This window comes from Grammomys surdaster, unplaced genomic scaffold, assembly GCF_004785775.1.
Source record: "Grammomys surdaster isolate TR1022 unplaced genomic scaffold, NIH_TR_1.0 125956, whole genome shotgun sequence".
Lineage (NCBI taxonomy): Eukaryota > Metazoa > Chordata > Mammalia > Rodentia > Muridae > Grammomys > Grammomys surdaster.
In genome coordinates this window covers 439,561-465,986 of record NW_021620775.1, presented here as the reverse complement: position 1 = coordinate 465,986, position 26,426 = coordinate 439,561, and the positions used below count along the sequence as shown (strand labels likewise).

Here is a 26,426-nt window from a genome sequence, read left to right as displayed (position 1 = left end):
ATAGTCTAGTCTCTCATGACTAGACTGGCATTAAGATCACTGAAGATGTACTTATTTTCATTGTAGCACAGCAAAGGTCCATGCTGTCTTTCTCTTTAAATTTTCATTATTTTATTTCATGTGTATGGTTGTTTTGCCTGCATGTATGCTTGTGCATCATGTGTATATCTAGTGTCTGTGGAGGCTAGAAGAGGGTGTTAGATCTCCTGGAACGAGAGTTACAGATGGTTGTGAACTGCCATGAGTGCTAAGAACCTAACCTGGGTCCTCTGCAAGAGCAGCCTGTGTTCTTACTGATGAGCCATCTCTCCCGACCCTCTCCTTCTCCCTCCCTCCCTCCCTCCCCTCCTCCCTCCCCCCCCCCCCCCCCCCCCCCCCCTGTCTCTCTCTGTTTTTTTTTTTTTTTTTTTTTTTGGAGACAGGGTTTCTCTGTGTAGCCCTGGCTGTCCTGGAACTCACTCTGTAGACCAGGCTGGCCTCGAACTCAGAAATCCGCCTGCCTCTGCCTCCCAAGTGCTGGGATCAAAGGTGTGTGCCACCACTGGCCAGCCTCTCCTTGTGTCTTGAGACAGCATTTTGGCTTTGTAGCTCTGACTGGCCTGGTACTCACTGAATAGCTGACACTGGGTTCAAACTTGTGGTTATCCTCCAGCCTTAACCTCTTGGTGCTACATTACAGGTCTGAGCTACTGTAAGGAAATTTAAAGGAAGGAGTGGTAGAATCTCATCCTCTCAGCTGCTGGAATACTCAGTTCAATCTATTCTTTTGTGTGAACATAGGCTTTAACATTACCATTTAGGCATATTATCTAAAGGATCTAACCTTTCCTCTAGCCTTGGAACATAGGGGCCAAGGTTCATGGGTGAGAACCTTCTTGCTATATACAGGGTACCTAAAGGTGCAGGAAAAGGCACCAAATGGGCTGGTATGTGGTATGTGACTAAACAAGGGTTCTTCCTTAGAACTCATGATGCCATGGGTTCAGGTCTCAGCACCACATACAACTGTGTGGTAGTGGTACACTTCTGTATTTCCAGTACTTGGGAAGTAGAGGTAGGAAAGTCAGAAATTCAAGGGTCATTTACAGCTACAAAGCACCCCCACACACTGTAACCAAAAAGAAAAAAAGAAAAAAGAAAAAACTCAAAACCCAAAACCAACACCTATTTAGGGTAGTAATTCTTTAGGCGATTAGATTTACAGACACACAAAACTATATAACTCACTACCCCAAATCTACAAACTTTTGAACTCTCTACTCTGTAACTCAGAAGCAATACTTAAATATAGAAAAAGAAAAGTGCAAAGTATGTTTTGAAGAGAAGAACTTTTTCTGGGTCCTGAGTGATGGCCGCCAAGTGGGACAAATTGAGTTAAATCCAAGAACTGACAAGGTACAGAGAGAAACCACTCCCACACATTTTCCCCTGGCCTCTGTGCATGTGCTGTGGCAAACATAGATGCAAAATATTCTTTTAAAGAAGAATGCAAACTGTTCTTAGAGCCAGACGGTGTTTTATCAGTCTTACCCGTAAAGGATTCTCATTGAGGTATGGAGGCTCTCCTTCAACCATCTCGATGGCCATGATGCCCAGAGACCATATGTCAACTTTGGGACCATAGGCTTTCCGTGTAACCACCTCTGGTGCCATCCAGTACGGCGTTCCAACCATAGTGCTGCGTTTGCTCTGTTCAGGGGTGATCTGGGCACAGAAGCCAAAATCAGCTACAGAAAAAAGCAAAGCAGCAGGATTAATGGCTTCAAGGGGAACTTCCACATATCCTCTTCAGAATAAAGCAAAGCACCAGGTTAATAGCTGAAGTGTCCACATATCCACATCAGCAGACATGACTGTGCTTCCACCACTCAACCTCTTCTCTGTAAAGAACGTGAATATAGGGCTGGAGAGATGGCTCAGTGGTTAAGAACATGAACTGCTCTTCCAGAGGTCCTGAGTTCAATTCCCAGCAACCACATGGTGGCTCACAACCATCTGTAATGGAATCTGATGCCCTCTTCTGGTGTGTCTGAAGACAGCGACAATGTACTCATATACATAAAATAAATATAAAAAAGAAAGATTATAAGAACGTGAATATAAAGCAAAGCAGGCCAAGTTTAAAGTTTTTTGAGGTTCTGATTTACTAATAATTTTCACATTCACTTTTCACAACAACATATAAATTATCAGGCTTTGATCTTCTGAGTAACTCAATTCTTTAAAGTTAAAATTTGAAAGAGGCCGGGCAGTGGTGGCGCACGCCTTTAATCCCAGCACTTGAGAGGCAGAGGCAGGCGGATTTCTGAGTTCGAGGCCAGCCTGGTCTACAGAGTGAGTTCCAGGACAGCCAGGGCTATAGAGAGAAACCCTGTCTCGAAAAAAAAAAAAAAATCTGGACATGTTCAGAACATGGAAACTACGTTTCTTTCATTTTGGTTGGTTGTTGGTTTTTAATACTTTCTTTTAACATTTATTTTGTGTATGTAGGATGCATGTCTGAGTTTAAAGGACAATTTTCAAAAGTTCATTTTCTCTCACTGTGTGAGTTCTGAGAACTGAACTCAGGTTGGCGGTCTTGATAGCAAACATGTTTACTGGCTGAGCCACCTAGCCAGCAGAAACTTGCATTTGAGTAAAATAATCAAAGCCTGAATCACTATGCATCTAACTTAGCAGAAGACTTAGAAAAGACCACACTTAGCTGTAACTGCACAGGAGGTGCTCCAACATCTTATTTACATTCAAGGAGCAAGAGGCCTACGATAGTATCCGATGCTGGCTGGGATAAGAAGTTACAATTTTTCCTTTCCTTCTGATGTTAAACCCATTTAAAACATTTTACTGTTCAGATTTTCTTCAGACAGTTCCATGAACTCAAGACGTAGTCAGGAAAGACCTTTAAGGTCAGACATGGTGGCACATGCCATTAATCCCAGCAATTGATAGGGAGGCAGAAGCAGGCCTGTGCGTTTGAGGCTGGTTTACACAGTGAGTGCCAGGACAGCCAGAAATACATAGTGAGGAGACCTTATCTCAAGACAAAAATAAAAACAATACCAACACAAACAAAACCCAAAAAAGAAAGACCTTGCTCGAACTCTGAAGCCTCCAAACTCGAGCTTAATATTGATGAACTACTTGACTTGTTTTATTTTGTAACTTGTTTTAAAAAACTTTGTTTTCTTTGTTTTGGAGATAGGGTCTTACTGTGTAACTAGACTGGCCTTGAACTCACTGGAATTAAAGGCATGTGCCACCAGAGCTGGCTTCATTTCTGGCTTTGGGAAGATAGGGTCTCCTACTATAGTCCTCAAATTAGCAGCAATCCTTCTGCCTCAGCTTCTTGAGTGTAGGGATTATAGGCATGTCCCATTCCAAATTAGTTTTAGATTATCTTTTTATTTTAGTATATTATCAGTTGAATTCTTAAAAATATTAAATATCAATGTTCTGCTCAACATTTAAGATATTTAGTTTTCCCTTATAATGTTCTGGGTCTCTTTCATACATATATTCAGTAATTCTATAAATGAGACTATTAAAAGTGTAACTGTTGGGTAAACTAGTATTTATACTGAAAATTAACATTTATAATAAGCCAGGGACATGCCAAGTAATCTTTAAAAAGTTATTTAATACGTGTAGGAGAGAGAAAAATGAATACACACACACACTCACACACACTTTGAGGCTAAAGGAGATACAGGATACTGTCTCAAACACAAAGGGGTGGTGCACAGCTTAGTAGAGTGGTCTAGGTTTAGTCCTCAAACTACATAAAACTGGGTGTGGTGGGACATCTGTAACTTGAGAGGCAAAAGGCAGGACTAGTGCAGGTTCATGGCCACCCTAGGCTAAACAGCAAGCCCCACAGCAAAAGAATAACAATTTCTGATTATTAAGTAATATTTTAGAGAACATAGCTGAGAAAGGAGGGGTGGGGGCGGGGAACAGGCCCTTTTAGGAGATCGGATTTAAAATAATCTTAGTTTCTTGCTTCAATGCTTTGAGTTGTAAAACTAGAGAATTCTTGTGTCTTGAGGAGTCGTCTGGCTGTTTCATGACCTTCCTGCATCTGACAGATAAGATCTTAGGAAAAGGAGATTGTTTTCCATGTCCTCGAGGTCAAGTGTGACCATCTCCACAAAATTCTAAGAAGGTGAAGGGGGTGGGCTGAGAAAAATACTCCAAATAATTACAGACACCTAGTCACGTGTCTCCTACAAGCAGAATCAGTATCAAGGCAGCCCAGATGGTCCTTGGAATATTACTTTGTTTTAATCTCAAAAATAATTCCCAACATTATTATTTTCCTTATTGTACATTTGCAAAAACAGACAAAAAAAGATCAGGTAACTTGCTCAAAGTATTCATCAAGTAGTAACAGCTTTGCTATGAACACAAGTTGCCCAGTACACAATGCACATTTAACAAGCCACCGACCTTCACACGATCACAGATATATTAATAAAACATCATTTCATTGCTACTCACTAAGTTTAACTGAGCCTTCCATTCCCAAAAGCACGTTGTCACTTTTAATGTCTCTGTGGATCACTTGATTAGCATGTAAAAACTCCAACGCCTGTAAACACTGAACAGAGAAAACAGCTATCAGTGAAACAGCCCAACAAGTCTAAGGGAGATCACAGAGAGATGCAATAGCCCGAGAACTGCTCTATCTAGCAGGAGACCCTCCAAGATTTAACATTTGTAGAGAAGTTAAGAAGTACAAACAAGGACACAACCCTGTGTGGACGTGATGCAACACGACTATAATCTAAGCACGGGCAGTCTCCAGGGCTGTACAAAGCAACACTATTTAAAAAAAAAAAAAAAAGACCTTGAAACCAAGATTTTCTTCCACAGTCTGCCCTTGAACTCTACTGTGTAGCAAGATGATGGGAGCTCCTGATCCTCCTGCTTCAGCTTCACAATGCTGGTATTATAGGATGGGCTACTACACTTGGCTTATTAAATAATGCCTCATTTTCTTGGTCACTGCTTTTAGAGGTCAGAGTAGGTAGAGTTTTTTTCTATACCCTAAGCTGGCTTGGAGAGCCCAGTAATCCTTTGCTTCAGTCTCATGAAGTACTAGGACTACAGATACAAGTCACTGAACCAGGAGATGGGTTCCCCACCCATTTAAAAAAAAAAAGCATTTTATTTTAATTATGTGTGGGAAGGGTAGTTTTGTACTTGAGTTCATTGCTTTCAGGAGCCAGAAGAGGAAATGGGAACTCCTGTAGTTGGAGTTATAGGTAGTTGAAAGTAGCCAGATATGAGTGCTGGGAACCAAACCCTGGTCCTCTTAAGCGCAGGAAGCATTCTTAACCACAAAGCCATCTTTACAAGCTCCACTTCCCACTGATTTTCAAAATGTAGTTTTCAATGGCTTCACTTATAAAATGTTGACTGGGCCTATTTAACTTCTAGGTCTTTTCAGGTTTAAATGACTAATGCTACACTGCACTTGGTAAGTATACACAGGTTCTTGAGAAATTACATCAACTAAAGTGCACTTGTGACCAGGCATAGGGTAGGGGCACATCTTTAATCTTAGCACTCAGGAGGCAGAGGAAGGAGCATTTTTGTGAGGCTAGACAGAGTTACATAGTAAGACCTTGGCACATAGATACAAGAATGAATTATGATTATTCTCATTAGAAACTGAGATACTTCTAAGTCTAATTAATATAAGCCATGGAAAAAGTAGGTAAGATTTGGGTAGTTTGGCTCTGGTTCAAGGCTTCAATGTGTAAGCTGACACTCTCATACTTTCACTATATGCATGGTCTGATGAGATGAGCGCTGGCAGTAGGGCTCAGTGGCCCAGCACTAGCATGCAGGGGGCTCTGGGGCTCGATGCCAGCACAAAAAGACAACATAAGAGCCCTCAGCATAAAAGAGTAACTCTGTCCTGATGCCTCACACCAGAAAGCACCTAGTAAAAAAGACTAGGTTTCTCCCTTCCTTAAATACAAAAGGAGGGCTGGAGAGATGGCTCAGCAGTTAAGAGCACTGACTGCTCTTCCAAAGGTCCTGAGTTCAATTCCCAGCAACCACATGGTGGCTCACAACCATCTGTAATGGGATCTGATGCCCTCTTCTGGTGAGTCTGAAGAGAATGACAGTGTACTCACATAAAATAAATAAGTAAATCTTTTTTTTTTTTTTTAAATTCAACTCCTCATTTAAGGGGAAAAAAAAACCCAGACACCCTGATTAGGCTCTCAGAAAGAATAAAGGGGAGGAAAACATATACAAATATACAATCTGTTACAGTTCTAAAATGCTGGCACATGAAGATAATCAAAGTGAATGGATGACAGCACTTCTTACACCCACTGTTAGATCGACTGAGAACTGCTGGGAAAAAAAAAAACAACAACAACAACTAAACAAACACTTAAATTTTACCCAGCTTTTAAGTGACCAAGCATAAACATGCTCTTAAAAGGATGTGTGCTATGTGGAATAGGAAAGAGCTTAGTTGGTAGAGTGCTGGCCAAGAGTGGATAAAGTTCTCGGTAAATCTCCAGTACTGTGTCACACTGGGTATGGTGGTGCATGCCTGTAATCCCAGCACTTAGGAGGTGGAGGCAGGAGGATCATCAGATCATGCTCCCTGAATATTGTTTGAGGCCAGCCAGGACTACATGAAGCCTTATCTTATATAACAGTTGGTTAATATTTTCTCTTTTTCCTTCCTTCCTTCCTTCCTTCCTTCCTTCCTTCCTTCCTTCCTTCCTTCCTTCCTTCCTTCTTTCTTTCTTTCTTTCTTTCTTTCTTTCTTTCTTTTTCGAGACAGGGTTTCTCTGAATAGCCCTGGCTGTCCTGGAACTCACTCTGTAGATCAGGCTGGCCTCGAACTCAGAAATCCACCTGCCTCTGCCTCCCAAGTGCTGGGATTAAAAGCGTGCGCCACCACTGCCCGGCTCGGTTAATATTTCCTAAGAATCATGTTTTAAACACCTTTAATAAAAGCTGAAATAGAACGACCTTATCTATGGAGTGTTTCCAGTTCATATATGCATTACTGTAGTCGCTGAAAGCTAAAGCCAAATCACAGAGAGCACAGAAGAGTCCTGTGAACTTAACACTTTTGCTTAAGCAAACAGCATCCCAGACACTCGTTAGTAACTATAAAGTGCAGGCCAGTGAGGTGGCTCAGCAGTTTGTATGGGCTTCCAGCTGCCAAACCTAAAGATTTGAGTTCAGTTCCCCAGACACATATGGTGATAGGCGAGAACAGACTCCCACAAATTTTCCTGTGATTTTCATGTATATGTCATGGCATGCACATGCTCACATATATGCACATATGCATACACATGCAAGTAAAAATGTAGTAAAATTTTTTAAATATACAAGAAAACAACTAGTCCCTTCACCTTCAGTGGTCTTTACTAGAGCCAAGGGAAATGCACAGATACTTCAGAAAATATGTCTTGCTTATCACACTGGCTCTACTTCTCACTACTGAATTACATATTTAAAAAAAAGATTTATTTATATGAGTACACTATAGCTGTCTTCAGACACACCAGAAGAGAACATCCAATCCCATTACAGATGGTTGTGAGCTACCATGTGGTTGCTGGGAATTGAACTCAAGACTTCTGGATGAGCAGCCAGCGCTCTTAACTGAGCCATCTCTCCAGCCCTGAATTACACATTTTTAATGCTATCATATTTTACTTTGAAGTGTGTCCTATCTGGATGATATAAACCATTATAATCATGCTGCTAAAGTCTGCCTATGACTTCTGTACCTCACAAAACTAAATCTTGTTCCACTGGCAGGAAAGAGCTAAAGTTCTTTTTGTTTTGACTTGGGACAGGATCACACTATGCAGTCCTGGCTGGACTCCATGCCGAGCAAGGCTCAATCTCTTATCTGATAAAATGATAGAGGAAAACCTTCCAGTGTACAAAGAAAAATTCTCTGTCCACAAAACCCTTCCTTTTTTCATCCTTGCTAAGCACACATCTCCCTAATGTCCAAAAGGGAGGCAAACTCACCTCTCTGCATACAGCTGCAATCTGCGCTTCGTCCATGCAGGTTTCTGTTACAACATCAGTGAGTGACCCACCAGCAAGGTACTCCATTACCACAAACAACTCATCTCCTACCAAGTAACTGAAAAAGAACATACGAAATACACATGGATTTTAAAATTTTTTCTAATAACATGGCTCTCTGCATTGTGGAATTAAAGTGCCATGCACAATAATAGTAAAACCAAAGAGTCAATAAATAGTTTGAGAACTCGGAACAGCACTTGACAGTCAGAAAAGCACAAATGAAGATGTCCTTATCTGGGTGTAGTGGCGTATATCTTTAAACCCAGTGCTTGGGAGGCATCGAGCCAGGCGGATCTCTATGAGTTTAAGGCCAGCCTGGTCTACACAGTTGAGGTTCCGAACAGTCAGAGCTACATGGTGAGACTCTGTCTAGAAAAAACAAAACAGAATAAGACAAAAACAAACAAACAAATTAAGATGCTCTCAGCTGGGTGAGGACAATACCAATACTCAGGAAACAATTAAAAAGATCACCCTGAATTAGAGGCCAGCAGGGTAAGATACTTGTCTCAAACAAAACAAAACAAAAGCCACAAAAAGAAAAAAAAAAAAAATTCAGAATCATTTTAACGTCATAGTTTCAACACTGTTTGAGTATATATGTGTATATGTGTTATTGGAATTAGAATAATCCAAGGAAAGCAGTATTTTATTTAAATTAACTTAAGTGTGTCAATGTTTTGCCTGTGTATGTGTCTATGCACCAATGTGCATGCCTAAAGGCAAGCAGAGAGTACTGGATACCCTGGGACTGCAAACAGAGCTGTGAGTCACTTTGTGGGTGATTAGAATTGAACCCCAGTCCTCTGTAAGAGTAGCCACTAAGCCATCCTTCCAGCACTGTGAAATTAATATAGAAGGCAAGAAAACGAGTGGCTGGAGTGATGATTCAGTGTTAGGAGAACTGCCTGCCTTTTCAGAGATCTGAGCCTGGTTCCCGGCATCCATACTGGAAGGTTCAAAACCACTTGTAACTCCAGTTCTAGGATTCCAACAGTCCTCTGGCCTCTACAGGCACCGTTATGCCAACTATTGCATACACAGACAAGCAGACACATATATACACATCAGTAAAAAAATTCTTAAAAGGGGAAGAGTAAGCAATGTAACCATATTATATATAATTTAAAAAAAAATAAAGAAGATTCCAAAAAGAAAGCAAGGAAACAGACCTGAGAAATTTGTTTCTTTGAATATAGTCCTCACAAATAAGGCTTAAAGTCTCAAAATATATTATCCTTCCCCTATTGTAAGCAATTTAAATATAGAAAATAATCTGTAATCTACTGTAACTAATATAATCTATGTTATTATTCACTAAAGTAAATGTGATTCCTTTTTTAAAATGTCATTTGTAATATACACAATTGTATATTCTGCCTTCCATGGTTTAACACAATATCTAAGCTCAGAGACCTTTTGAGAGCAGCCTGAGGTGGAGACATGAAAAGTAACATCTGCAATAGAACCAGCTGGGCATGGGTGGCACAGGCTCTGTTCCCAGCTTCCCAAGAGGCCAGGAAGTTATGTAAAATAAAAACTAATCTCACAGTTTAAAAACTGGGTGGCTGGTCATCTCTGAGATCACGGCACTCATCACGGCCTGCGATTCCTTCCTGTTTCTGCTCTGATCATTTTAGTGAGTACAAGCACCACCAGCAGTCCTTCAGGGACTGTCAAGTGAGATCCTAGAGAAAGGCCCTCAGTGCAGGCGACTGTTTCACCCCTTACTTCTCAGCACTGCCTTTCTAATCTGAAGTGCTATGTTTGCACCAAAAAAACCCTGCAAATGCCGGGCGGTGGTGGTGCACGCCTTTATTCCCAGCACTTGGGAGGCAGAGGCAGGTGGATTTCTGAGTTCGAGGCCAGCCTGGTCTACAGAGTGAGTTCTAGGACAGCCAGAACTACACAGAGAAACCCTGTCTCGAAAAAACAAAACAAAACAAAACAAACAAAAAACCAAAAAAACCCCAAAAAACCTCATATTTACCTGTCCAAGAAGTTAACTATGTTGGGATTCTTTAACTCTTTCATCACCAGAATTTCATTAATGATCAATTCCTTCTTTGGTTGTTTCTGTAAATTAATCTGCTTGATAGCAACCTGTAATAAACATATTTGAAACATCAAGACAGCATTCCTAATTCTCTAACAAAATTACAAGCACTGATTAGTTAGTAATTCACCATGTACAGCTCACAAAGCAAGGCTGTGCCTTGCTCATATAGCTGTTTTTGCATCTATATAACTTATGCACAATGTTTGGTGATACAGATCTTAAATTATGCTTAAATTTATACTTCAAACATTTTTTAAATGCTATTTTGCCTGTTTTATGTATGTAGGCTGGCCGGGCGGTGGTGGCCCAAGCCTGTAATCCCAGCAATTGGGAGGCAGAAGCAGGAGGATTTCTGAGTTCGAGGCCAGCCTGGTCTACAGAGTGAGTTCCAGGACAGCCAGGGCTATACAGAGAAACCCTGTCTCGAAAAAACAAAAACAAAATAAAACAAAAAGTGTGGGCTGCACATGTGCCACGGCTGCATGTGCTGAACCAGAGGGAATGAGCTGAGAAGAACGAGTGCCCTTCCCCACAGAGCCATCTCACCGCGACCCACCCTAGATTTATCTTCAGGGTTACTAACTAACCTAAGGTCAGTCTAAATTCAAACTGGTAAATACTTAAAAGGGATTTTTTTTATTCATGATACTAAACGCATTCACTCTTTGTTCACCTAACATAATAACTGCTGTTAAGACTTAACAGATCAATTGTTATACCACATCTAGGGCTAGGGAGACAGCTCAGCTGGTAAAGCTCTTCCAGCCACCAAGATCTGAGTTCCTTCCACCCTAAACCCTGCTGTGGTGGCATGCACTGATGTGTTGGCTTCCTGGACAGCCAGCTTCAGTTATTTGGTAAAGACAGCCCCTGGTTACTACATATTCATGTATATGGAAGCATGCATTCATTTTCCTTTTAGTATACAAAGAGCTAACATGCAAACAGGCAGACTTGAGTAGTAGCTACCTCTTGTCCCAGGGCCACATCAGTTGCAGTAAAAACTGTTCCAGAAGCCCTGAAGGAAAAAAAGATAGAATGAAATCTGCATTCTTATCAACTATAGAATTTACACAATTCAAACTTCAGACTTTGAAAACTAAAACAAGATTTAACATGTTAGACTCAAGAGTAATGAAAAACAAAAACAAAACAACAAAAAAGAGGAAAACAAAGAGGCAATCCTTATGGCCAAGACTTACATATGAAGTATTTCAGACCTATAGAAATATAGAAAAGCAGCATACAGTCACAAATCTACTTCAGTGCTTAAGAAATAAAGAAGTGGAGTGGTGGTGCACACCTTTAAGACCAGTTCTCAGGCGGTGGAGACAGGGAGTTTGAGGCCAGCCTGGTCTATATAGTCTATATAGTGGGTTCTAGGACAGCCAGGGCTATGTAGAGAAAGACCCCGTTACACAGAAAAACCAAAACCACAACAAAAACTAACAAAACCAGAAAAAAAAAAATTCAAAACAGAAAACAAACCAAAAAAATAAGCCCTTCTCTGCAATCAAAGAAATACATAGGGTGTACATGTCTATGACACTGCTCAGAGTGCAAGGCAGGAGGCTGATGCTGACTCACCTCTCTAGCCCAAGAATTATTCTTGTTCATTCATCATCATTACTATGTAACTATCTATTATTACCCAAAAATACAAAGGTTAAAAAAGGCTGGAGAGAGCCGGGCGGTGGTGGCGCACGCCTTTAATCCCAGCACTTGGGAGGCAGAGACAGGCGGATTTCTGAGTTCGAGGCCAGCCTGGTCTACAGAGTGAGTTCCAGGACAGCCAGGACTATGCAGAGAAACCCTGTCTCGAAAAACCAAAAAAAAAAAAAAAAAAAAAAAAGGCTGGAGAGATGGCTCAGCGGTTAAGAGCACTGACTGCTCTTCCAGAGTTCCTAAGTTCAATTCCCAGCAACCACATGATGGCTCATAACCATCTGTAATGGGATCTGATACCCTCTTCTGGTGTGTCTGAAGACAACTATAGAGTACATAAAATAAATAAATAATTCTTAAAAACAAAAAAACCCAAAAAACAAAAAACAAAAAAAGGCTGGAGAAGTAGCTCAGTAGTAGAGGTCCTGCCTGGATGCACAAAGCTCTAGGTTTAATCCTCAGCACTGAAAAAAAAAGGGTGACTTTCATTTTTTTGTTATTAAAACCAGTGCTACAAATAAGATTTGTAGAGAGAATAAAACAAAAACCCAGTACTGCCAAAAGCCTGCAACAAATATGTTAATTGTCTTTAAAATACACTATAATTTTTCTATCTGATCCCTTACCACCTATGGGAAAGGACATACAGCAAAAAGCAACAAAAACCACACATAGTGACACACAGCTGTGGTCCTGGCACTAGGGAAGCTGGATGGAGGATCACTAAAATTTGAATTACATAGTGCATGTGGGGCCAGCCTGGACTACATCGGGAACCCTTATTAAAGATGATGATGATGATGATGATGATGCAGGAAGTGAAAAGGAGAACAGGGTCAGGGAAAGAAGGAGACAAGGAGGGAGGACAGACAATGTAAAGCTACTATTAACCAGTGCTGGATTAGGTTTATTTTTTTGAGACAGGTCTCGCTATGAGCTAATAATGCTATTCCCCAACCTGTAGCAATCCTGCCTCAGCATCTCAGGTGATAGGTTTACAAGTGTGTATCATTACAGCTAACTCAGAAGTGCAGTTTTATTTTAACATACATACATAATATACATACAACTGAGTTATGTATTTATAATCTGCAGAACAGTTCTGTGCTCAGTGTCAGAGGGAAGTGTCATACTGAATGATGTCAGAAGAGAGCAGCACTTACCCTTGACCAATTTTTTCATATCTTGTGTATTTTTTCTTAGGGTCACCTATGCTCACAATAGTTCCTGTTTTAAACAAAAATTAGAAATCAGTCAAGCAAACTAAATGCAAACAAAATTTGACAATTATTCCTTTTAATATCTACACTGATTATAAAAGTGCTTTTCCATATGCCAAGCTTTAAAATAATTGGCTTTAAATAATCAACATTAAAAAAAAATAAGTAGGAGCTGGAGAAATGTCTCACTGGTTGAAAGAACAGGACCTGGGTTCAGTTCCCTGCACCCACGTAGTGGTTCACATCCACCCATGACTCCAGATCCAACCTCTGCTGGCACCAGGTATGCACTCAGTACACACACAGGCAAAAGGCTTAATACACAGATTTTAAAGTTGAAAAGAAAACAAGAAGAATAAGCAATAAAAGGTGGTTGCACTTTTCCATCAGTTATCTTTGTTTGTTTGTTTTTCGAGACAGGGTTTCTCTGTGTAGCCCTGGCTGTCCTGGAACTCAGTCTGTAGACCAGGCTGGCCTCAAACTCAGAAATCCGCCTGTCTCTGCCTCCCAAGTGCTGGGACTAAAGGCGTGCATCACTATGCATGACCAGGTTAGACTTCTTAATCACTTTCTTAGAAATCATAACATTTTAGTATAACCAATTGTCTCAGTGAGCCTAAAACTCATGGGGTCCTCAGAATGTAGGGCTATAACATTACTAATTTAAAAACCAAAACCAAAACAAAACAGGGTCTCATCTATCCCAGGCTAGCCTGGAACTCACTATGTAGCCGAAGATAATCTTGAACTTTTGACCTTCTTGCTTCCACCTCATAAATGCTAGGATGCAAGTATTCAGCATCCTATCCTATTCCTGTAATTCTGGGACCTAACATCTTAGCGCATGCTAGGCAAGCACTCTACCAACTCAGCTCCTCAGCCCTTTTCTTAGACTATTATTTGTTTGCGATATCCATGACTAACTCAGAACCTACTTTGTAGCCTAGGCTAGCCTTGAAGTCATACCAATATCCTGGCTCAGCCTCCCAAGTACTGAGATTTCAGATAAGAGTCACCATGCCCATCTAGGACTTTGAAAAACTATGAAATGACTATCAGAAATAATAAATAAATAGATAAATAAATAAATAAATAAATAAATAATAGCCGAATAATCCTTAAGTGGCCGTTCAAATGTTTCCAGTCCATCCTCTACTTTCCTTTATCCTTATAAAAACTAAGTGTACTGGAAAAAAAAACTTTAATATGCTAAGAGATAGTAAATTCAGGAAATTGCAGAAAAGGTATAAATTAAACTCATATTTACTATTAGGTCAAATGTGAGAAAATGGTACAGCACTGTCACTTGCTCAAGGTAAGACATGAACATGTGACGCTCAGTCAGAGGAGTCTACAAGTCCCCACCACACGCCAGCCACTTCACTCTGGGCTACACAACAAAGTCAAACCCACAGTAGGACAAAGCTGCAGAGAACCACAGCAAAGAGGACAAGATTACTGAGTGGTAACTTGATGGCGGCACCACTGCTCTGGCTTACCACTTGAAGTAGTAGCTTTCCTAAGAGAAGGGACATTATGTATTTCTACAAAACGCCAGAGTAAAAGCAGGTTCACACTTTAAAGTATTGAGGAATAAAAGCAGTAACTAGAGCTTAAACACTATCTACACACAATCCTTCCCTGACTACCCCTCCCTCACGACCACCACCACCACCACTACGCCAGTGCTCTTTGAAGCTGTTTAAGATTTTCAAGTAGGTATTGTTACCTTTCAATGCTTGACCTAAACCAACAGTGGTGGGTTGTGGGTTAAAAGGAAAGAAAAGAGCCTACTCCTCCAGACTTTATGCTGACATACATGACAGAAGGTCACTTTCTTTAGGAACATTCGTGTTTACTGTGGTGTCTTTGGAGGTCAGGACACTTTGGGAGTGGTTCTCTTCTTTCTACATTTGGATCCTAGGGATGAACTCAGGCCCTCAGACGGTGCTGTGCCCTTGCTCATGGAACTGTCTCACCAGTCCATAAGAGACATTTTATAGGTTTGTACTGAGAAACTGGAAGTGCACATACAAACACACAAACCCCTTTGACAGAGTTGTGTCCTTTTGAAGTGGATGGCAGGGATCAGTTTTGCACACAGTAAGCAAGTGCTCCCAAACGAGCAATAATTCTCCCCATCTCTGGGACAAAGGTTTTTAAACAATGAAGTGTAGACTGCATACTTAATTTCTCCATAATCTCTTCATCCGTCATCTTGGCTTTCTTTTTCTGTTTGTCTGAAGACTTGGCACCACTGTCAACATTAGAATCACCAGCTGGAGCAGGAATAGGGTCGATGACAGACCGTGTGTAAATCTGCAGAGATATAGGTCATTGATGAGACTTGAGAAAAAACATTTTCAGATGATCTTAGTATAGCAGAAAATTCCTTGTTCGCCCCACCCCCCCTTTTGCAAAGCTAAGTTCTCTCTCCCACTGTTTTGAAAAATGGGAAAGAGTACAGTCACACAAGGAACACACAGCTAACAGGCACAGTGGTGCAACAGGTGTAATGTGGTGGACAGATAACACATCCATACACATAAAATAAAAAATACTAAAAGAGCAAGCTTGCAGCTAGGCATGGGTGCCTGAGAGGCAGAGACAGAGGTCAGGAGATCCAGGCCAGCATCAGCTACATAGTGAGTTTGAAGCCAGCCTAGACTACGTAAGACCCTGGCTCAAAACAAAACAAAAAATGAACCCTAACACAACTTACTCGAGAAAAGAATAAGGGTCTTGACATAGAAATAACTATAACTACCTGTCCTGTAAATTTTACAAAAATTGGACATTTTCCTTTTCTTTCAAACAGCCTGTCCTAGTCTCAGACCTGTCTGCCGAGCCTGCTCTCAGAGTCCTGTGGCAGCACAAGCATCAGTGTGTGTGTGTGTCTCTCTCTCTCTCCCTCTCTCCCTCTCTCCCTCTCTCCCTCTCTCTTTCTCTCCAGCCAGAAGGGCAGGGCAGGTAACAGTTTCTTATTGCCAGGAGCCTTGTAACCCCTACTCTTAAAATTCTCTTAGTTGGTGAGTAGTTTCAGTCTTCAATACTTCTTCATTAGACATACAGCCCTTTGAGAACAAGATTAAAATCTATAACCCAGGGAAGAGCGATGATCTAAATTTTAGATACAATAGTAACCTACATTGAGAAAGCTAAAGAAAGACATACTCTTTAGACTAGGGGGGAAATCTAGAAAAGAAAGCCTCGTAAGCTAAGTATTTTAACTTTTGAAGAAGCTGTTAATTTTCTTTTCTGTTTGTTATTTGAGAGATAGGGTCTAGTGTATTAGTATGCAGCTCTAGCTGGCCTGGAACTCTCTAAAGTAGCTGGCCTCCAACTCACAGAGACTATCTGCCATACTGGGATTAAAGTTGTACACCACCACACACACTCAGGACATTACGTTTCAAAGTAGTTTTTATGGATTTTAATTTACTTATTGTATGTATGTGTGTGCACACATGCCATAATGTGCATGTGGCAGTCAAAGGACAACTTGCAGGAGTGAGTTCTCTCCTTCTACCATGTGTGCCCCAGGGATTGGACGCAAGCAGTCAGGCTTGGTGGCAAGCACCTTTACCTGCCTGCTGAGTCACTTCATCAGCTCCGAAAGGCAGGTTCTGAAAAATAAATAACTAAGTTTCTCCGCAATACAGTATTTTAGCTTGAAGGCCTTTTAACATTTTGACTGCAAGTCAAACGGAGACCAGTGTTTTCAAAAGACACACAGTTTAAGGTCATCAGTTTGTCACTCACTGATTTTGTATGATCTGGCCGAGGGGCAATGACGGGAGGAGCAGCATCTTCATCATCATCATCTTCCTCTGTCACTACTGCTGATGTCTCTGACCCTTTGGTGTTCAGCTGCATTCATCACAACAGCAAAAGGAGGATAAACCAATAATATCCAAGGTTAAAATTGGGCTCCCCTATAAAAATAGTCTTTAAAGTTTATTTCTTCAATAGCTAATATAAAAACTACCAAACTTCCCTGGTTCCAATACAACCAATTAAAAAGTAAATGAATACATATGGTGAGTATCATTTCAGTAGAGAGGGGACTCTGCTAAGGATTGAACCTGAGGCTTGTGTATGATGTGGCTGTTCTACCACTGAGCTACGTTTGGAGCTCCCAAGTATACTGGGGCACTATTCCTGCCCTTTACACAAGCACACATGGCACTCTGTTAAGTAAGCAATCTTCTTCTTAGGACCAAACTGAAGGTTCTCTGGACTCTGTAAACCTCGTTTTGAGGAATTTAAAAGATCCAGATTCACCAGTTAACAAATCGAGAAAAGGAGCTGACAAGTGTTTCAACTATTTAGAATGTACACAGTTTACCACACAACGGTACTGGGAGGACATCTGGGGAGGAGAGAATATGCCACCTAGTTCACTATACTCAGGTTCACTATGGCAACACTGGAGAAGTAGTTAAATTGCTCTGGAAGCCATTATAAAGATTAGTTGCTTTAAACTGCCCAACAAGCAGATCCTATTTACTTAATATGGTTCCTTCAATTAATGAAATGGCTAACTTAAAAGAAAAAAATAAATATATTCATATAATTTTTTTAAAGATGTATTTATTATGAGTACACTGTAGCTGTCCTCAGACACACCAGTAGAGGGCATCTGATCCCATTACATATGGTTGTGAACCACCATGTGGTTGCTGGGAATTGAACTCAGGACCTCTGGAAGAGGAGCCAGTGCTCTTAACTGCTGAGCAATCTCTCTAGCCCCCTGTTCTTATATATTTACCAAACAAAATAAAAATAGACTTGTAAGCAACCTAAATTAGAACAGAAACTATAATAAATTATTAACTTACTGCTGGTGTTCCAGAAGGGAAGCCATCTTTCTCTGAATGTGAAACAGAAAAGATATTACCAATTTGAGAATGAAAACTGGGAAATGACTGGGGGTTGGGGTTGGGGGTGGGGGAAGCAAGCAGGCAGGGTTTTGCTATGTAGCCATGGCTAGCCTGATGTCTGCTATAGTCCCTGCTAGTCATTGCCTCTCCCCCAGCCCCCATTTTAGATTTTATTATGTTAAGTGTATCATTGGCTGGTGTGGAGCTCCAAATGCAGACCAGTATGTCTTTGAACTCACAGAGATCTACCTACCTCAGATGAGTCGAGCTGCACTTCAACGTCAAAGCCTGTCATATCTGTATAGTCTGTCCCTCCCACTTTAGCCCACTCACAGCCATCTCTAGCTGACTTGTCTATATATTTAAACACTCTGCCTTCTACTGCTGGCAGCTATTTAAGGGCATCAAAGAGGAAACGATTAAATAGGCAGAGAGCCCAAACATTGACCAACTCTATTTCTGGCAAAATGATGAGGTTAATATAATCTCCAGACTCCCAATCATGCTCTGGGCCAACCTCATCATACTCTAAAGGGCAGATTTATGCAGGAGAGAAGGAGCGACAACAGTTATACTTCCATCTTGCATTTTCCCCATAGGAATCTTTTATCTGGCCTACAAGGCTCATGCACTCTGCATTCGGTCCAGCCTCTGACCACTGCCTGGAGTCTTACCAGGAGGAGTGAAACTCAGGTACTTCTGTTTCACAGTGTTGGAGTCATAGAACTTCAAGACATCCAGCACGGCCTGAGGGTTCTTCTTCTGCTCGAGTTTGGTGATGTTGGAGGTCTGCAACAGCCTCGCCCACTGTTCTGGCATGCCCTAACCAAAAGAAATCCACAAATTAGTTATGGTTTAATGCTCTAATAAAAAACCTTTCACATTGGTCTACAGAGTGAGTTCCAGGACAGCCAGGGCTACACAGAGAAACCCTGTCTCGAAAAACCAAAAAATAAAATAAAATAAAATAAAATAAAATAAAATAAAATAAAATAACATTTCACAGACCAATGACAACACCTACACACCATGTTATGGAAGGCTGTGAGTTTTATGTGTGGGTGCTGGGAACTGAACCAGGTCTTCTGCAAGAGCAAGGGCTCCTAACTACTGAGCCAGCTCTACAGCCCATACATACTTATTTTTGAAACAAAGTTTTAATTATATAGCTCAGCCTGGCCTGGAACCCAAGATATTATGAGTTCCAGTTTCCTTACTTTTAGGATTATAAAAGTACAATGGTTTTTACCTTGTTTTTGGAGACAAGAGTTTCTCTGTATAACCCCAGCTGTCCTGGGACTCCTTTACTCTGTAGACTATACTGGCCTCAAATTCAGACATGTGCCTACCTTCCAAGAGCTAGGATTAAAGGTGTATGCCACCATGTCCTGCCAAAAGTCTAGGGCTATGTGGTCAAAGGACAGACTCTAGTGTGGTCCTCCAGTACCTTCTAAATCTTGTTTGAGATAGGATCTTCTACTGTCCTAAAATGCTACCAAATAGGTTGGGAGTGCAGGATCACACCACAGCATTTGGCTCTTTATGTGAGTTTTAAGGACCTGAATTCAGATCTTTTCATACTTGTAAGATAAGCATTTTCCCAAGTGAGTCATCATCCTATCCCTATCCATTTCTCTGTGTCTTAGTTAGGGTTTCACTGCTGTGAACAGACACCATGACTAAAGCAACTCTTATACATTTAACTGGGGCTGGCTTACAGGTTCAGAGGTTCAGTCCATTATCAAGGTGGGAGCAAAGCAGTATCCAAGAAGGCATGGTGCAGGAGGAGCTGAGAGTTCTACATCTTCATCTGAAGGCTGCTAGCAGGATACTGACTTCCATGGAGCTAGGATGAGGGTCTTAAAGCCCATACCCACAGTGACACACCTACTCCAACAGGGCCACATCTTCTAATAATGCCATTCCCTGGGCCAAGCATATACAAACCATCACACTCTGTATCTGCTTTTCCTAACTATAATTGATAGGCTTGGCTCTCTAAAGAAAAAGGTCATCCAATTACTAATTTATTTGAAGGTTATTTTATGTATGTGAGTATTTTGCCTGCATGTATATGTATGTCCACCTATACATAGGACCTATATGCATGATGCACTCAGAGGTCAGAAACAGGCATCAAATACACTGGAACTAGAGTTGTGGGTGGTTGCTGGTGCTGGAAATGGAACCCAGATCCTCTGCAAGAACAAGTATTCTAAATTTTTGAGCCACCTTTCCGGCCCCAATCACTAATATTTTTATGACAAGAAAAAACCAGTAAGAATTGACAACTAATTCTAATCATTGTAGTCAGTATATAACCCCACACTCTGACACCTAAAAGCAGGAGGATTTAGAGTTCCAGGTTTTACTGGGACATAGTGAGACTTTGCTTTAAACAAACAACAACAACAAAAATGAAAAGAAAGAAAAAGAAAGAGAACTGATAATCCTATGGGATAGAAAAAGTTAAACACCAGTCATGTGAGCCCATAGTTATCACCCTAGCACATGGTCAGCAGAGACAGGAGTACTAAATTCAAGACCAGCCTTAACTACAAAATGAGTTTGTGGGAGGCCAGCCTGGGCTACATAAAAGTTTTGTCTCAAAAAAACCAGAGAGAAAAATTGATTTCAAACCCAACACTGAAGAAAATGCTTGAGTACCTTTTCTGGTTTCCTATCTTGACTGTGTGCACATTTTCAGAGGTCAGAGGATCACCTCAGGCATGGCTGTCTTCCTCCTTGAGACCACAGTGGCCGCCACATGAGCATGCCGTCTCTGGTTCCTACTACATAGTAGGAGCACTACAATCACTTATTGTCTGGTTATGTGCACGCTGGAGATTTGAACTCAGGTCCTCATATTTGCATAGTAGATGCTTCTCTTTCTCTTTAGAGACAGGGTTTCTCCATGCAGCCTTGATTGTCCTGGAACCATGTAGACCAAACTAGTCCTGAAGTTAGAGATCCACCTGCCTCTGCCTCCCAAGTGCTGGGATTAAAGGTGTGCTACTACTGCCCAGCCAGTAAGTGCTTCTTCCCACCGAGCTATTCTCTAACCCTTTAGCACTGCTTTAATGTCATAAACAAACCTCATTAGGTAAACTTACAGTGAACTCTCCCGTAACAGCATCAAAGCCAACATGGATGGTGTGCTCAAAATCAGATGGGGGAGAAATCTCTGGTCGTTCTTTTTCTTTCTTTTTACTTCCTGGGGGATTGGGGAGAAAATTATCTCTTTAAACAAGGCTAATTATGGCATTTATTACTGTGTTTTTATTTTCCTTAAACCAACTAGGAATGAAATTATGATAGAAAACTGGTACACAAAACATGCACCCTGCTGGAGGGCGCCTCCAAAGATACAATTTACGGATGCTGCTTGTGAAAGCTGACTTCTTCCTTCTTTCCCTCCCTCCTCCTCCAACTTGCTTTTCTGAGAATGAGGCCTCATTCTCCAGCCCATACTGGCCTCAAATTCATGGCAATTCTCCTGTATAGCCTAAGAATATTAAGGTTGAATGCATGAGTTACTATACCTGGCTTACGCTTTTCTTTTTATTAGTTTGTAAACATTACATCTTTAAATTACCCAACTATCTTATAGTTGCACTGTAAAAAAATTATTGCAACATTCTTGCAACATCAGACACATTTTTTGCACATTCATACTACACATCAATTCCTTCTCCCCAGTCCTCCTCCTTTAATCTGTGGCTCTTAAAACCATGGATCTATTTCTGGATGCTCTGCTCTCTTAAAATCATCTGTCTATCATTATGCCAATCCTGTCTATCTTGATTACTGTCATCTTTATAACAAACATCAAAAGTACAGTCTAAGTGCTCTTTTTATTTTTTTCAAATCTGCTGGGATTTCAGGACATCTACATTTCTATATGAAATTAACAATGTTTTACATTTCTACAAAAGCCTTCTAGGGCTGTGACAGGAATTGCATTAATCTATAAATCAACTTAGAATTTATACACATTTGCATTCTGATCCATGGCCAACAACAAATCTCAATGAATTAGGTGTTTAATTTCTCTCAGCAATGTTTGCTAGTTATTGGGAGACAGATTACTGACCCTACCATTACTTTCATATTTCTGTAAAGGAATACTTATTTTTGATGCTACTAAAAATGACAGTTTTGGTGTTGGGAATGTAGCTAAGAGGTAGCTTGCTTGTTTAGCATGATTGGAGCCTGGGGTTCAGCCCCACCAGAAAACACAAAATAAACCTCATTCTTTAGGGCTAACCTTCAGACACTTTTACTTACTTTTAAATTTTTTGTAGGCATCCCAAGATTTTCTATAAGTAATATGCTATGGTGAACTAAAGAGAGGCTGCCATATCCTTCCTAATTTGGATAATTTACTCATCCACTCATTTCACCTTATTGAATTAGCTAGCCCCTAAAACATGGTTAAGTGAAGGTGGTTTTTTTGTTTGTTTGTTTGGTTTTGGTTTTTCGAGACAGGGTTTCTCTGTGTAGCCCTGGCTGTCCTGGAACTCACTTTGTAGACCAGGCTGGCCTCGAACTCAGAAATCCACCTGCCTCTGCCTCCCAAATGCTGGGATTAAAGGCGTGTGCCATCACCGCCTGGCAAGTGAAGGTGTTAATAGGTATTTTTGTGTTTTTACTGAAACAGGGGATGAAAACAGTCACTGTTTTTTTTTAGTTTAATAAACAGTCAATGTTTCTAACACGCCCTTTATCAAATTTATTACATTTCCTTCGATTTCAAGTTTGTTCAACACTTATGCCAGAAATAAATATTGCATTATGTCAAATGTCTTCTACATCTACTTATATGGCCATACAGCTTATCCTAAATTACACACATTTCCAAATGTTTAACTGGCCTTGCAGTCATGAAATAAACTCTACTTGGTCCTGATCAATTGCTCTTCTTATACACTGCTAGATTATCACTGTTAAAACTTTGCCAACTACAAGAAAAATATAGCTCTCTTTCTTTTGTAAAGTTTGGTTTGGGTAAAGTGAAGTCACTAAATGTATCAGAAAACATGTTATATTCTATTTTCTGGATATTATATAGAATTGTTTTCTTTCTCTCTCTTTCTTTCCTTCTTTCCTTCTTTCTTTCTTTCTTTCTTTCTTTCTTTCTGTTTTGTTTTTTTGAGACAGGGTTTCTCTGTATAGCCTTTGCTGTCCTGCAACTCACTCTGCAGACCAGGCTGGCCTCGAACTCAGAAATCCGCCTGCCTCTGCCTCCCAAGTGCTGGGATTAAAGGTATGTGCCACCACTGCCCGGCGTTTTCTTTCTTTCTTTAATACTTCATTGATTCACTAATGAAGGCAGGCAGGTCTTACAATTTTTTTTGTAGAAAAGGTTTTAGCTATAAACTAAATATTTTAGGACATACACAGTCTTTAATCTTTTTTTTAAAGTAAACTTTGGAAATCTGTACCTTTAAGAAAAGAATCATTTACCATAACTTGAATTTATCAGTACATACCTGTATATAACATTTCATTGTGTATCAGTGGAGATTGAACCTGGACAAGTATTTGCTAACCATATGCTCTGCCCTGACTTTCACTCCCAATTTCAGCAAACCTTTTATTATAACCTAACAAGCAATTTTATATATATTAAAAAAAAAAAAAAACACTTCAGCCAGTGGTGGTGGTGCACGCCTTTAATCCCAGCATTTGGGAGGCAGAGACAGGTGGATTTCTGAGTTCGAGGCCAGCCTGGTCTACAGAGTGAGTTCCAGGACAGCCAGGGCTACACAGAGAAACCCTGTCTCAAAAAAACCAGAAAACACTTCATATATACAGACAGTAGTGGCACATGCATTTAATCCTAGCACTCAGGAGGCAGAGGCAAGCAGAGATAGGCAGATCTCTATGAGTTCAAGGCCAGCCTGGTCTACAGAGCAAATTCCAGGACAACCAGGGCTACACAGCAAAACCTCATCTCGAAAAACAAAACAAAATAACAAAAACAAGAAAAAAGAATCCTAAATAACAAACCAACAAAAAACCAACTTCATTTAGAAAAGTAGAAACTATAGTTTTGGCTCTTTTATTAGTCATTTTTGCAATCATCTGAATCTAGTTTTATTATTCCTTTCCATCTATTTACCTTTTGAAGTTACGATCCAATGACATTTACTATATTCATAATTTCACACTCATTACCACCATATATATAACTAGCATGTTTTATCAACTCCTAAAGAAACCTTTTCTTAATTAGCAGTCACTCATTCTACTCTAACCCTTCAGCAACTAATAATGTCTTTTCAGTTTCTTATTTATTTTTATGTGTGTCTGCTTGAGTATATGTGCACTATTTGTGTGCACATACCCTCAAAGGCCAAAGGAAGCCATCAGATGCCCTAGAACTGAAGTTCCAGGTGGCTGTCAGCTATGTGATGTGAGCACTAGGAACCAAACCTGCGTCCTCTGTAATGACAGCAAGTGCTCAGTGCTCTTAACTGCTGACTCCTCCAATTTCTTTTTTTTTTTTTTTTTATCATTTTATTACATGAGTACATTGTAGCTGTTTTCAGACATACCAGAAGAGGGCATCAAATCCCATTACAGATGGTTGTGAGCCACCATGTGGTTGCTGGGAATTGAACTCAGGACCTCTGGAAGAGCAGTCAGTGCTCTTAACCACTGAGCCATCTCTCCAGCCCCAAACTATATGTAATGACTTCTTTTTTTTTTTTTTTTTTTTTTTTTTACAGGGGGTCTCTGTATAGCCCTAGCTGTCCTGGAACTCACTCTGTAGACCAGGCTGGCCTCGAACTCAGAAATCCGCCTGTCTCTGCCTCCCAAGTGCTGGGATTAAAGGCGTGCACCACCACCGCCCGGCTCCAATTTCTTAAAAAAAAAAAAGAAAAGAAAAGAATATTTTGTATCCTAATGTGTATTAATTAGTATTTTGTACCATATATATAGAAGTGCACCACCTATATGCATTGTCTGTTGAAGTCAGTAAATAGCATCAGATTTCTGTAACTGGAGTCTCAGAAGGTTGTGAATCATCCTGAGGATATTAGGGACCAAACTCAACAGTGACTGTTCTTAAACACCAAGCCACATCTCCAGCTGCTAAATCTTTCTTTCATGTTATTTATTTCTATTATTTTATTTAATTTGTTCATTATTTGTAACATATAACTGTTATCTTTTACATTTCCCATCCATGTGCCTTTAAAAAAAAAAAAACTCTGGGAGAATTTTCTTGATTATCTTCAAAGCCTCCAATTGGTATCACATTTGTTCTGTTAATTTTTTTTTTTGTTTTGTTTTGTTTTTTGAGACAGGGTTTCTCTGTATAGCCCTGGCTGTCCTGGAACTCACTCTATAGACCAGGCTGTCCTGGAACTCAGAGATCTGCCTGCCTCTGCCTCCCAAGTGCTAGGATTAAAGGCATGCGCCACCACTGCCTGGCTTGTTCTATTAATATTTTTTTTAAAGATTTACTTTATATGTATGAACATGCTGTAGCCGTCCTCAGACACACCAGAAGAGATAAGTATCAGATCCCATTACAGATGGTTGTGAGCCAGCCACCATGTGGTTGCTGGGAATGCAACCCAGGACCTCTGGAAAAGCAGTCAGTGCTCTTAACCACTGAGTTATCTATCCAGGCCCTGTTCTGTTAATTTTAAATACTCATTCCCCAAGAATTATTTCTCATTGTTCTTTGATCATTGTTTTCCTCTGACAAGAATTTGTCTTTTTTTCTCAAAGATTATTCTGTGTATACATGTAAGTTGGCTGAGTTATCTGGCTTGCTGGTTTTCTGCTTAGGTGGAATGCTTCTTTTAAAATTTCTATTTAGTAGAATTACAGATTTTTGGAGATAGGGTATGCAGCTTTGGCTAGACTTTGGCTAGACTTGATTTTACTTAATAGTTCAGGCTGGCCTCACAGGCATGTGTCATCTGGTACACCCTGATGCTCTGGGCTCTTCTGTCTACATGTTTTCTTCAGATGTCTGGTGACTCTTTGCTGTCCTTTTTTTTTTTTTTAAAGATTTATTTATTTTATTTTATAAGTTCACTGTAGCTGTCTTCATACACACCAGAAGAGGGCATCAGATCTCATTACAGATGGTTGTGAGCCACCATGTGGTTGCTGGGATTTGAACTCAGGACCTCTGGAAGAGCACTCAGTGCTCCTAACCACCGAGCCATCTCTCCAGCCCTTTGCTGTCCATTTTTACAGAAAAACATTACACAACTAAGTGGGAGACAAGCTAGATGACAGATGAGGGTGAGGTTCAGTGTCAGAAGTACTTTCCCCAGAACATTCTGTTTATACAGAGAAACCTTCCAGTGTCTGGTCTGAGGGCCAGGTCAGGCAGAAAGCACCCTAAAAGCAAGGCAGACAAAAAAAGTTTTGTGTGATGACTTGGACCAAATAATTACTTTTATTCTGATGCTTCAACTTTTCAGATTTCCCAATGAGAACATATGTGTGGCTTGCTAATGGAGTGAGACAGTGAATCCT

General features: G+C 40.4%; 1 protein-coding gene across 1 annotated transcript in view; it reads right to left on the bottom strand.

Moving 5' to 3' along the window:
* Positions 1-26,426, bottom strand: part of Pak2 (p21 (RAC1) activated kinase 2) — a 63,877-nt gene that overhangs the window by 5,470 nt on the left and 31,981 nt on the right. The window contains exons 3-13 of the mRNA XM_028753811.1: positions 21,032-21,132; positions 18,593-18,740; positions 17,877-17,908; positions 16,798-16,905; positions 15,222-15,354; positions 12,979-13,042; positions 11,120-11,168; positions 10,082-10,194; positions 8,029-8,146; positions 4,498-4,597; positions 1,531-1,727 (exon numbers count right to left, since the gene is read on the bottom strand). Coding sequence (XP_028609644.1) covers positions 1,531-1,727; positions 4,498-4,597; positions 8,029-8,146; positions 10,082-10,194; positions 11,120-11,168; positions 12,979-13,042; positions 15,222-15,354; positions 16,798-16,905; positions 17,877-17,908; positions 18,593-18,740; positions 21,032-21,132 — 1,163 coding nt within the window. The remainder of the gene's footprint in view (positions 1-1,530; positions 1,728-4,497; positions 4,598-8,028; positions 8,147-10,081; positions 10,195-11,119; positions 11,169-12,978; positions 13,043-15,221; positions 15,355-16,797; positions 16,906-17,876; positions 17,909-18,592; positions 18,741-21,031; positions 21,133-26,426) is intronic.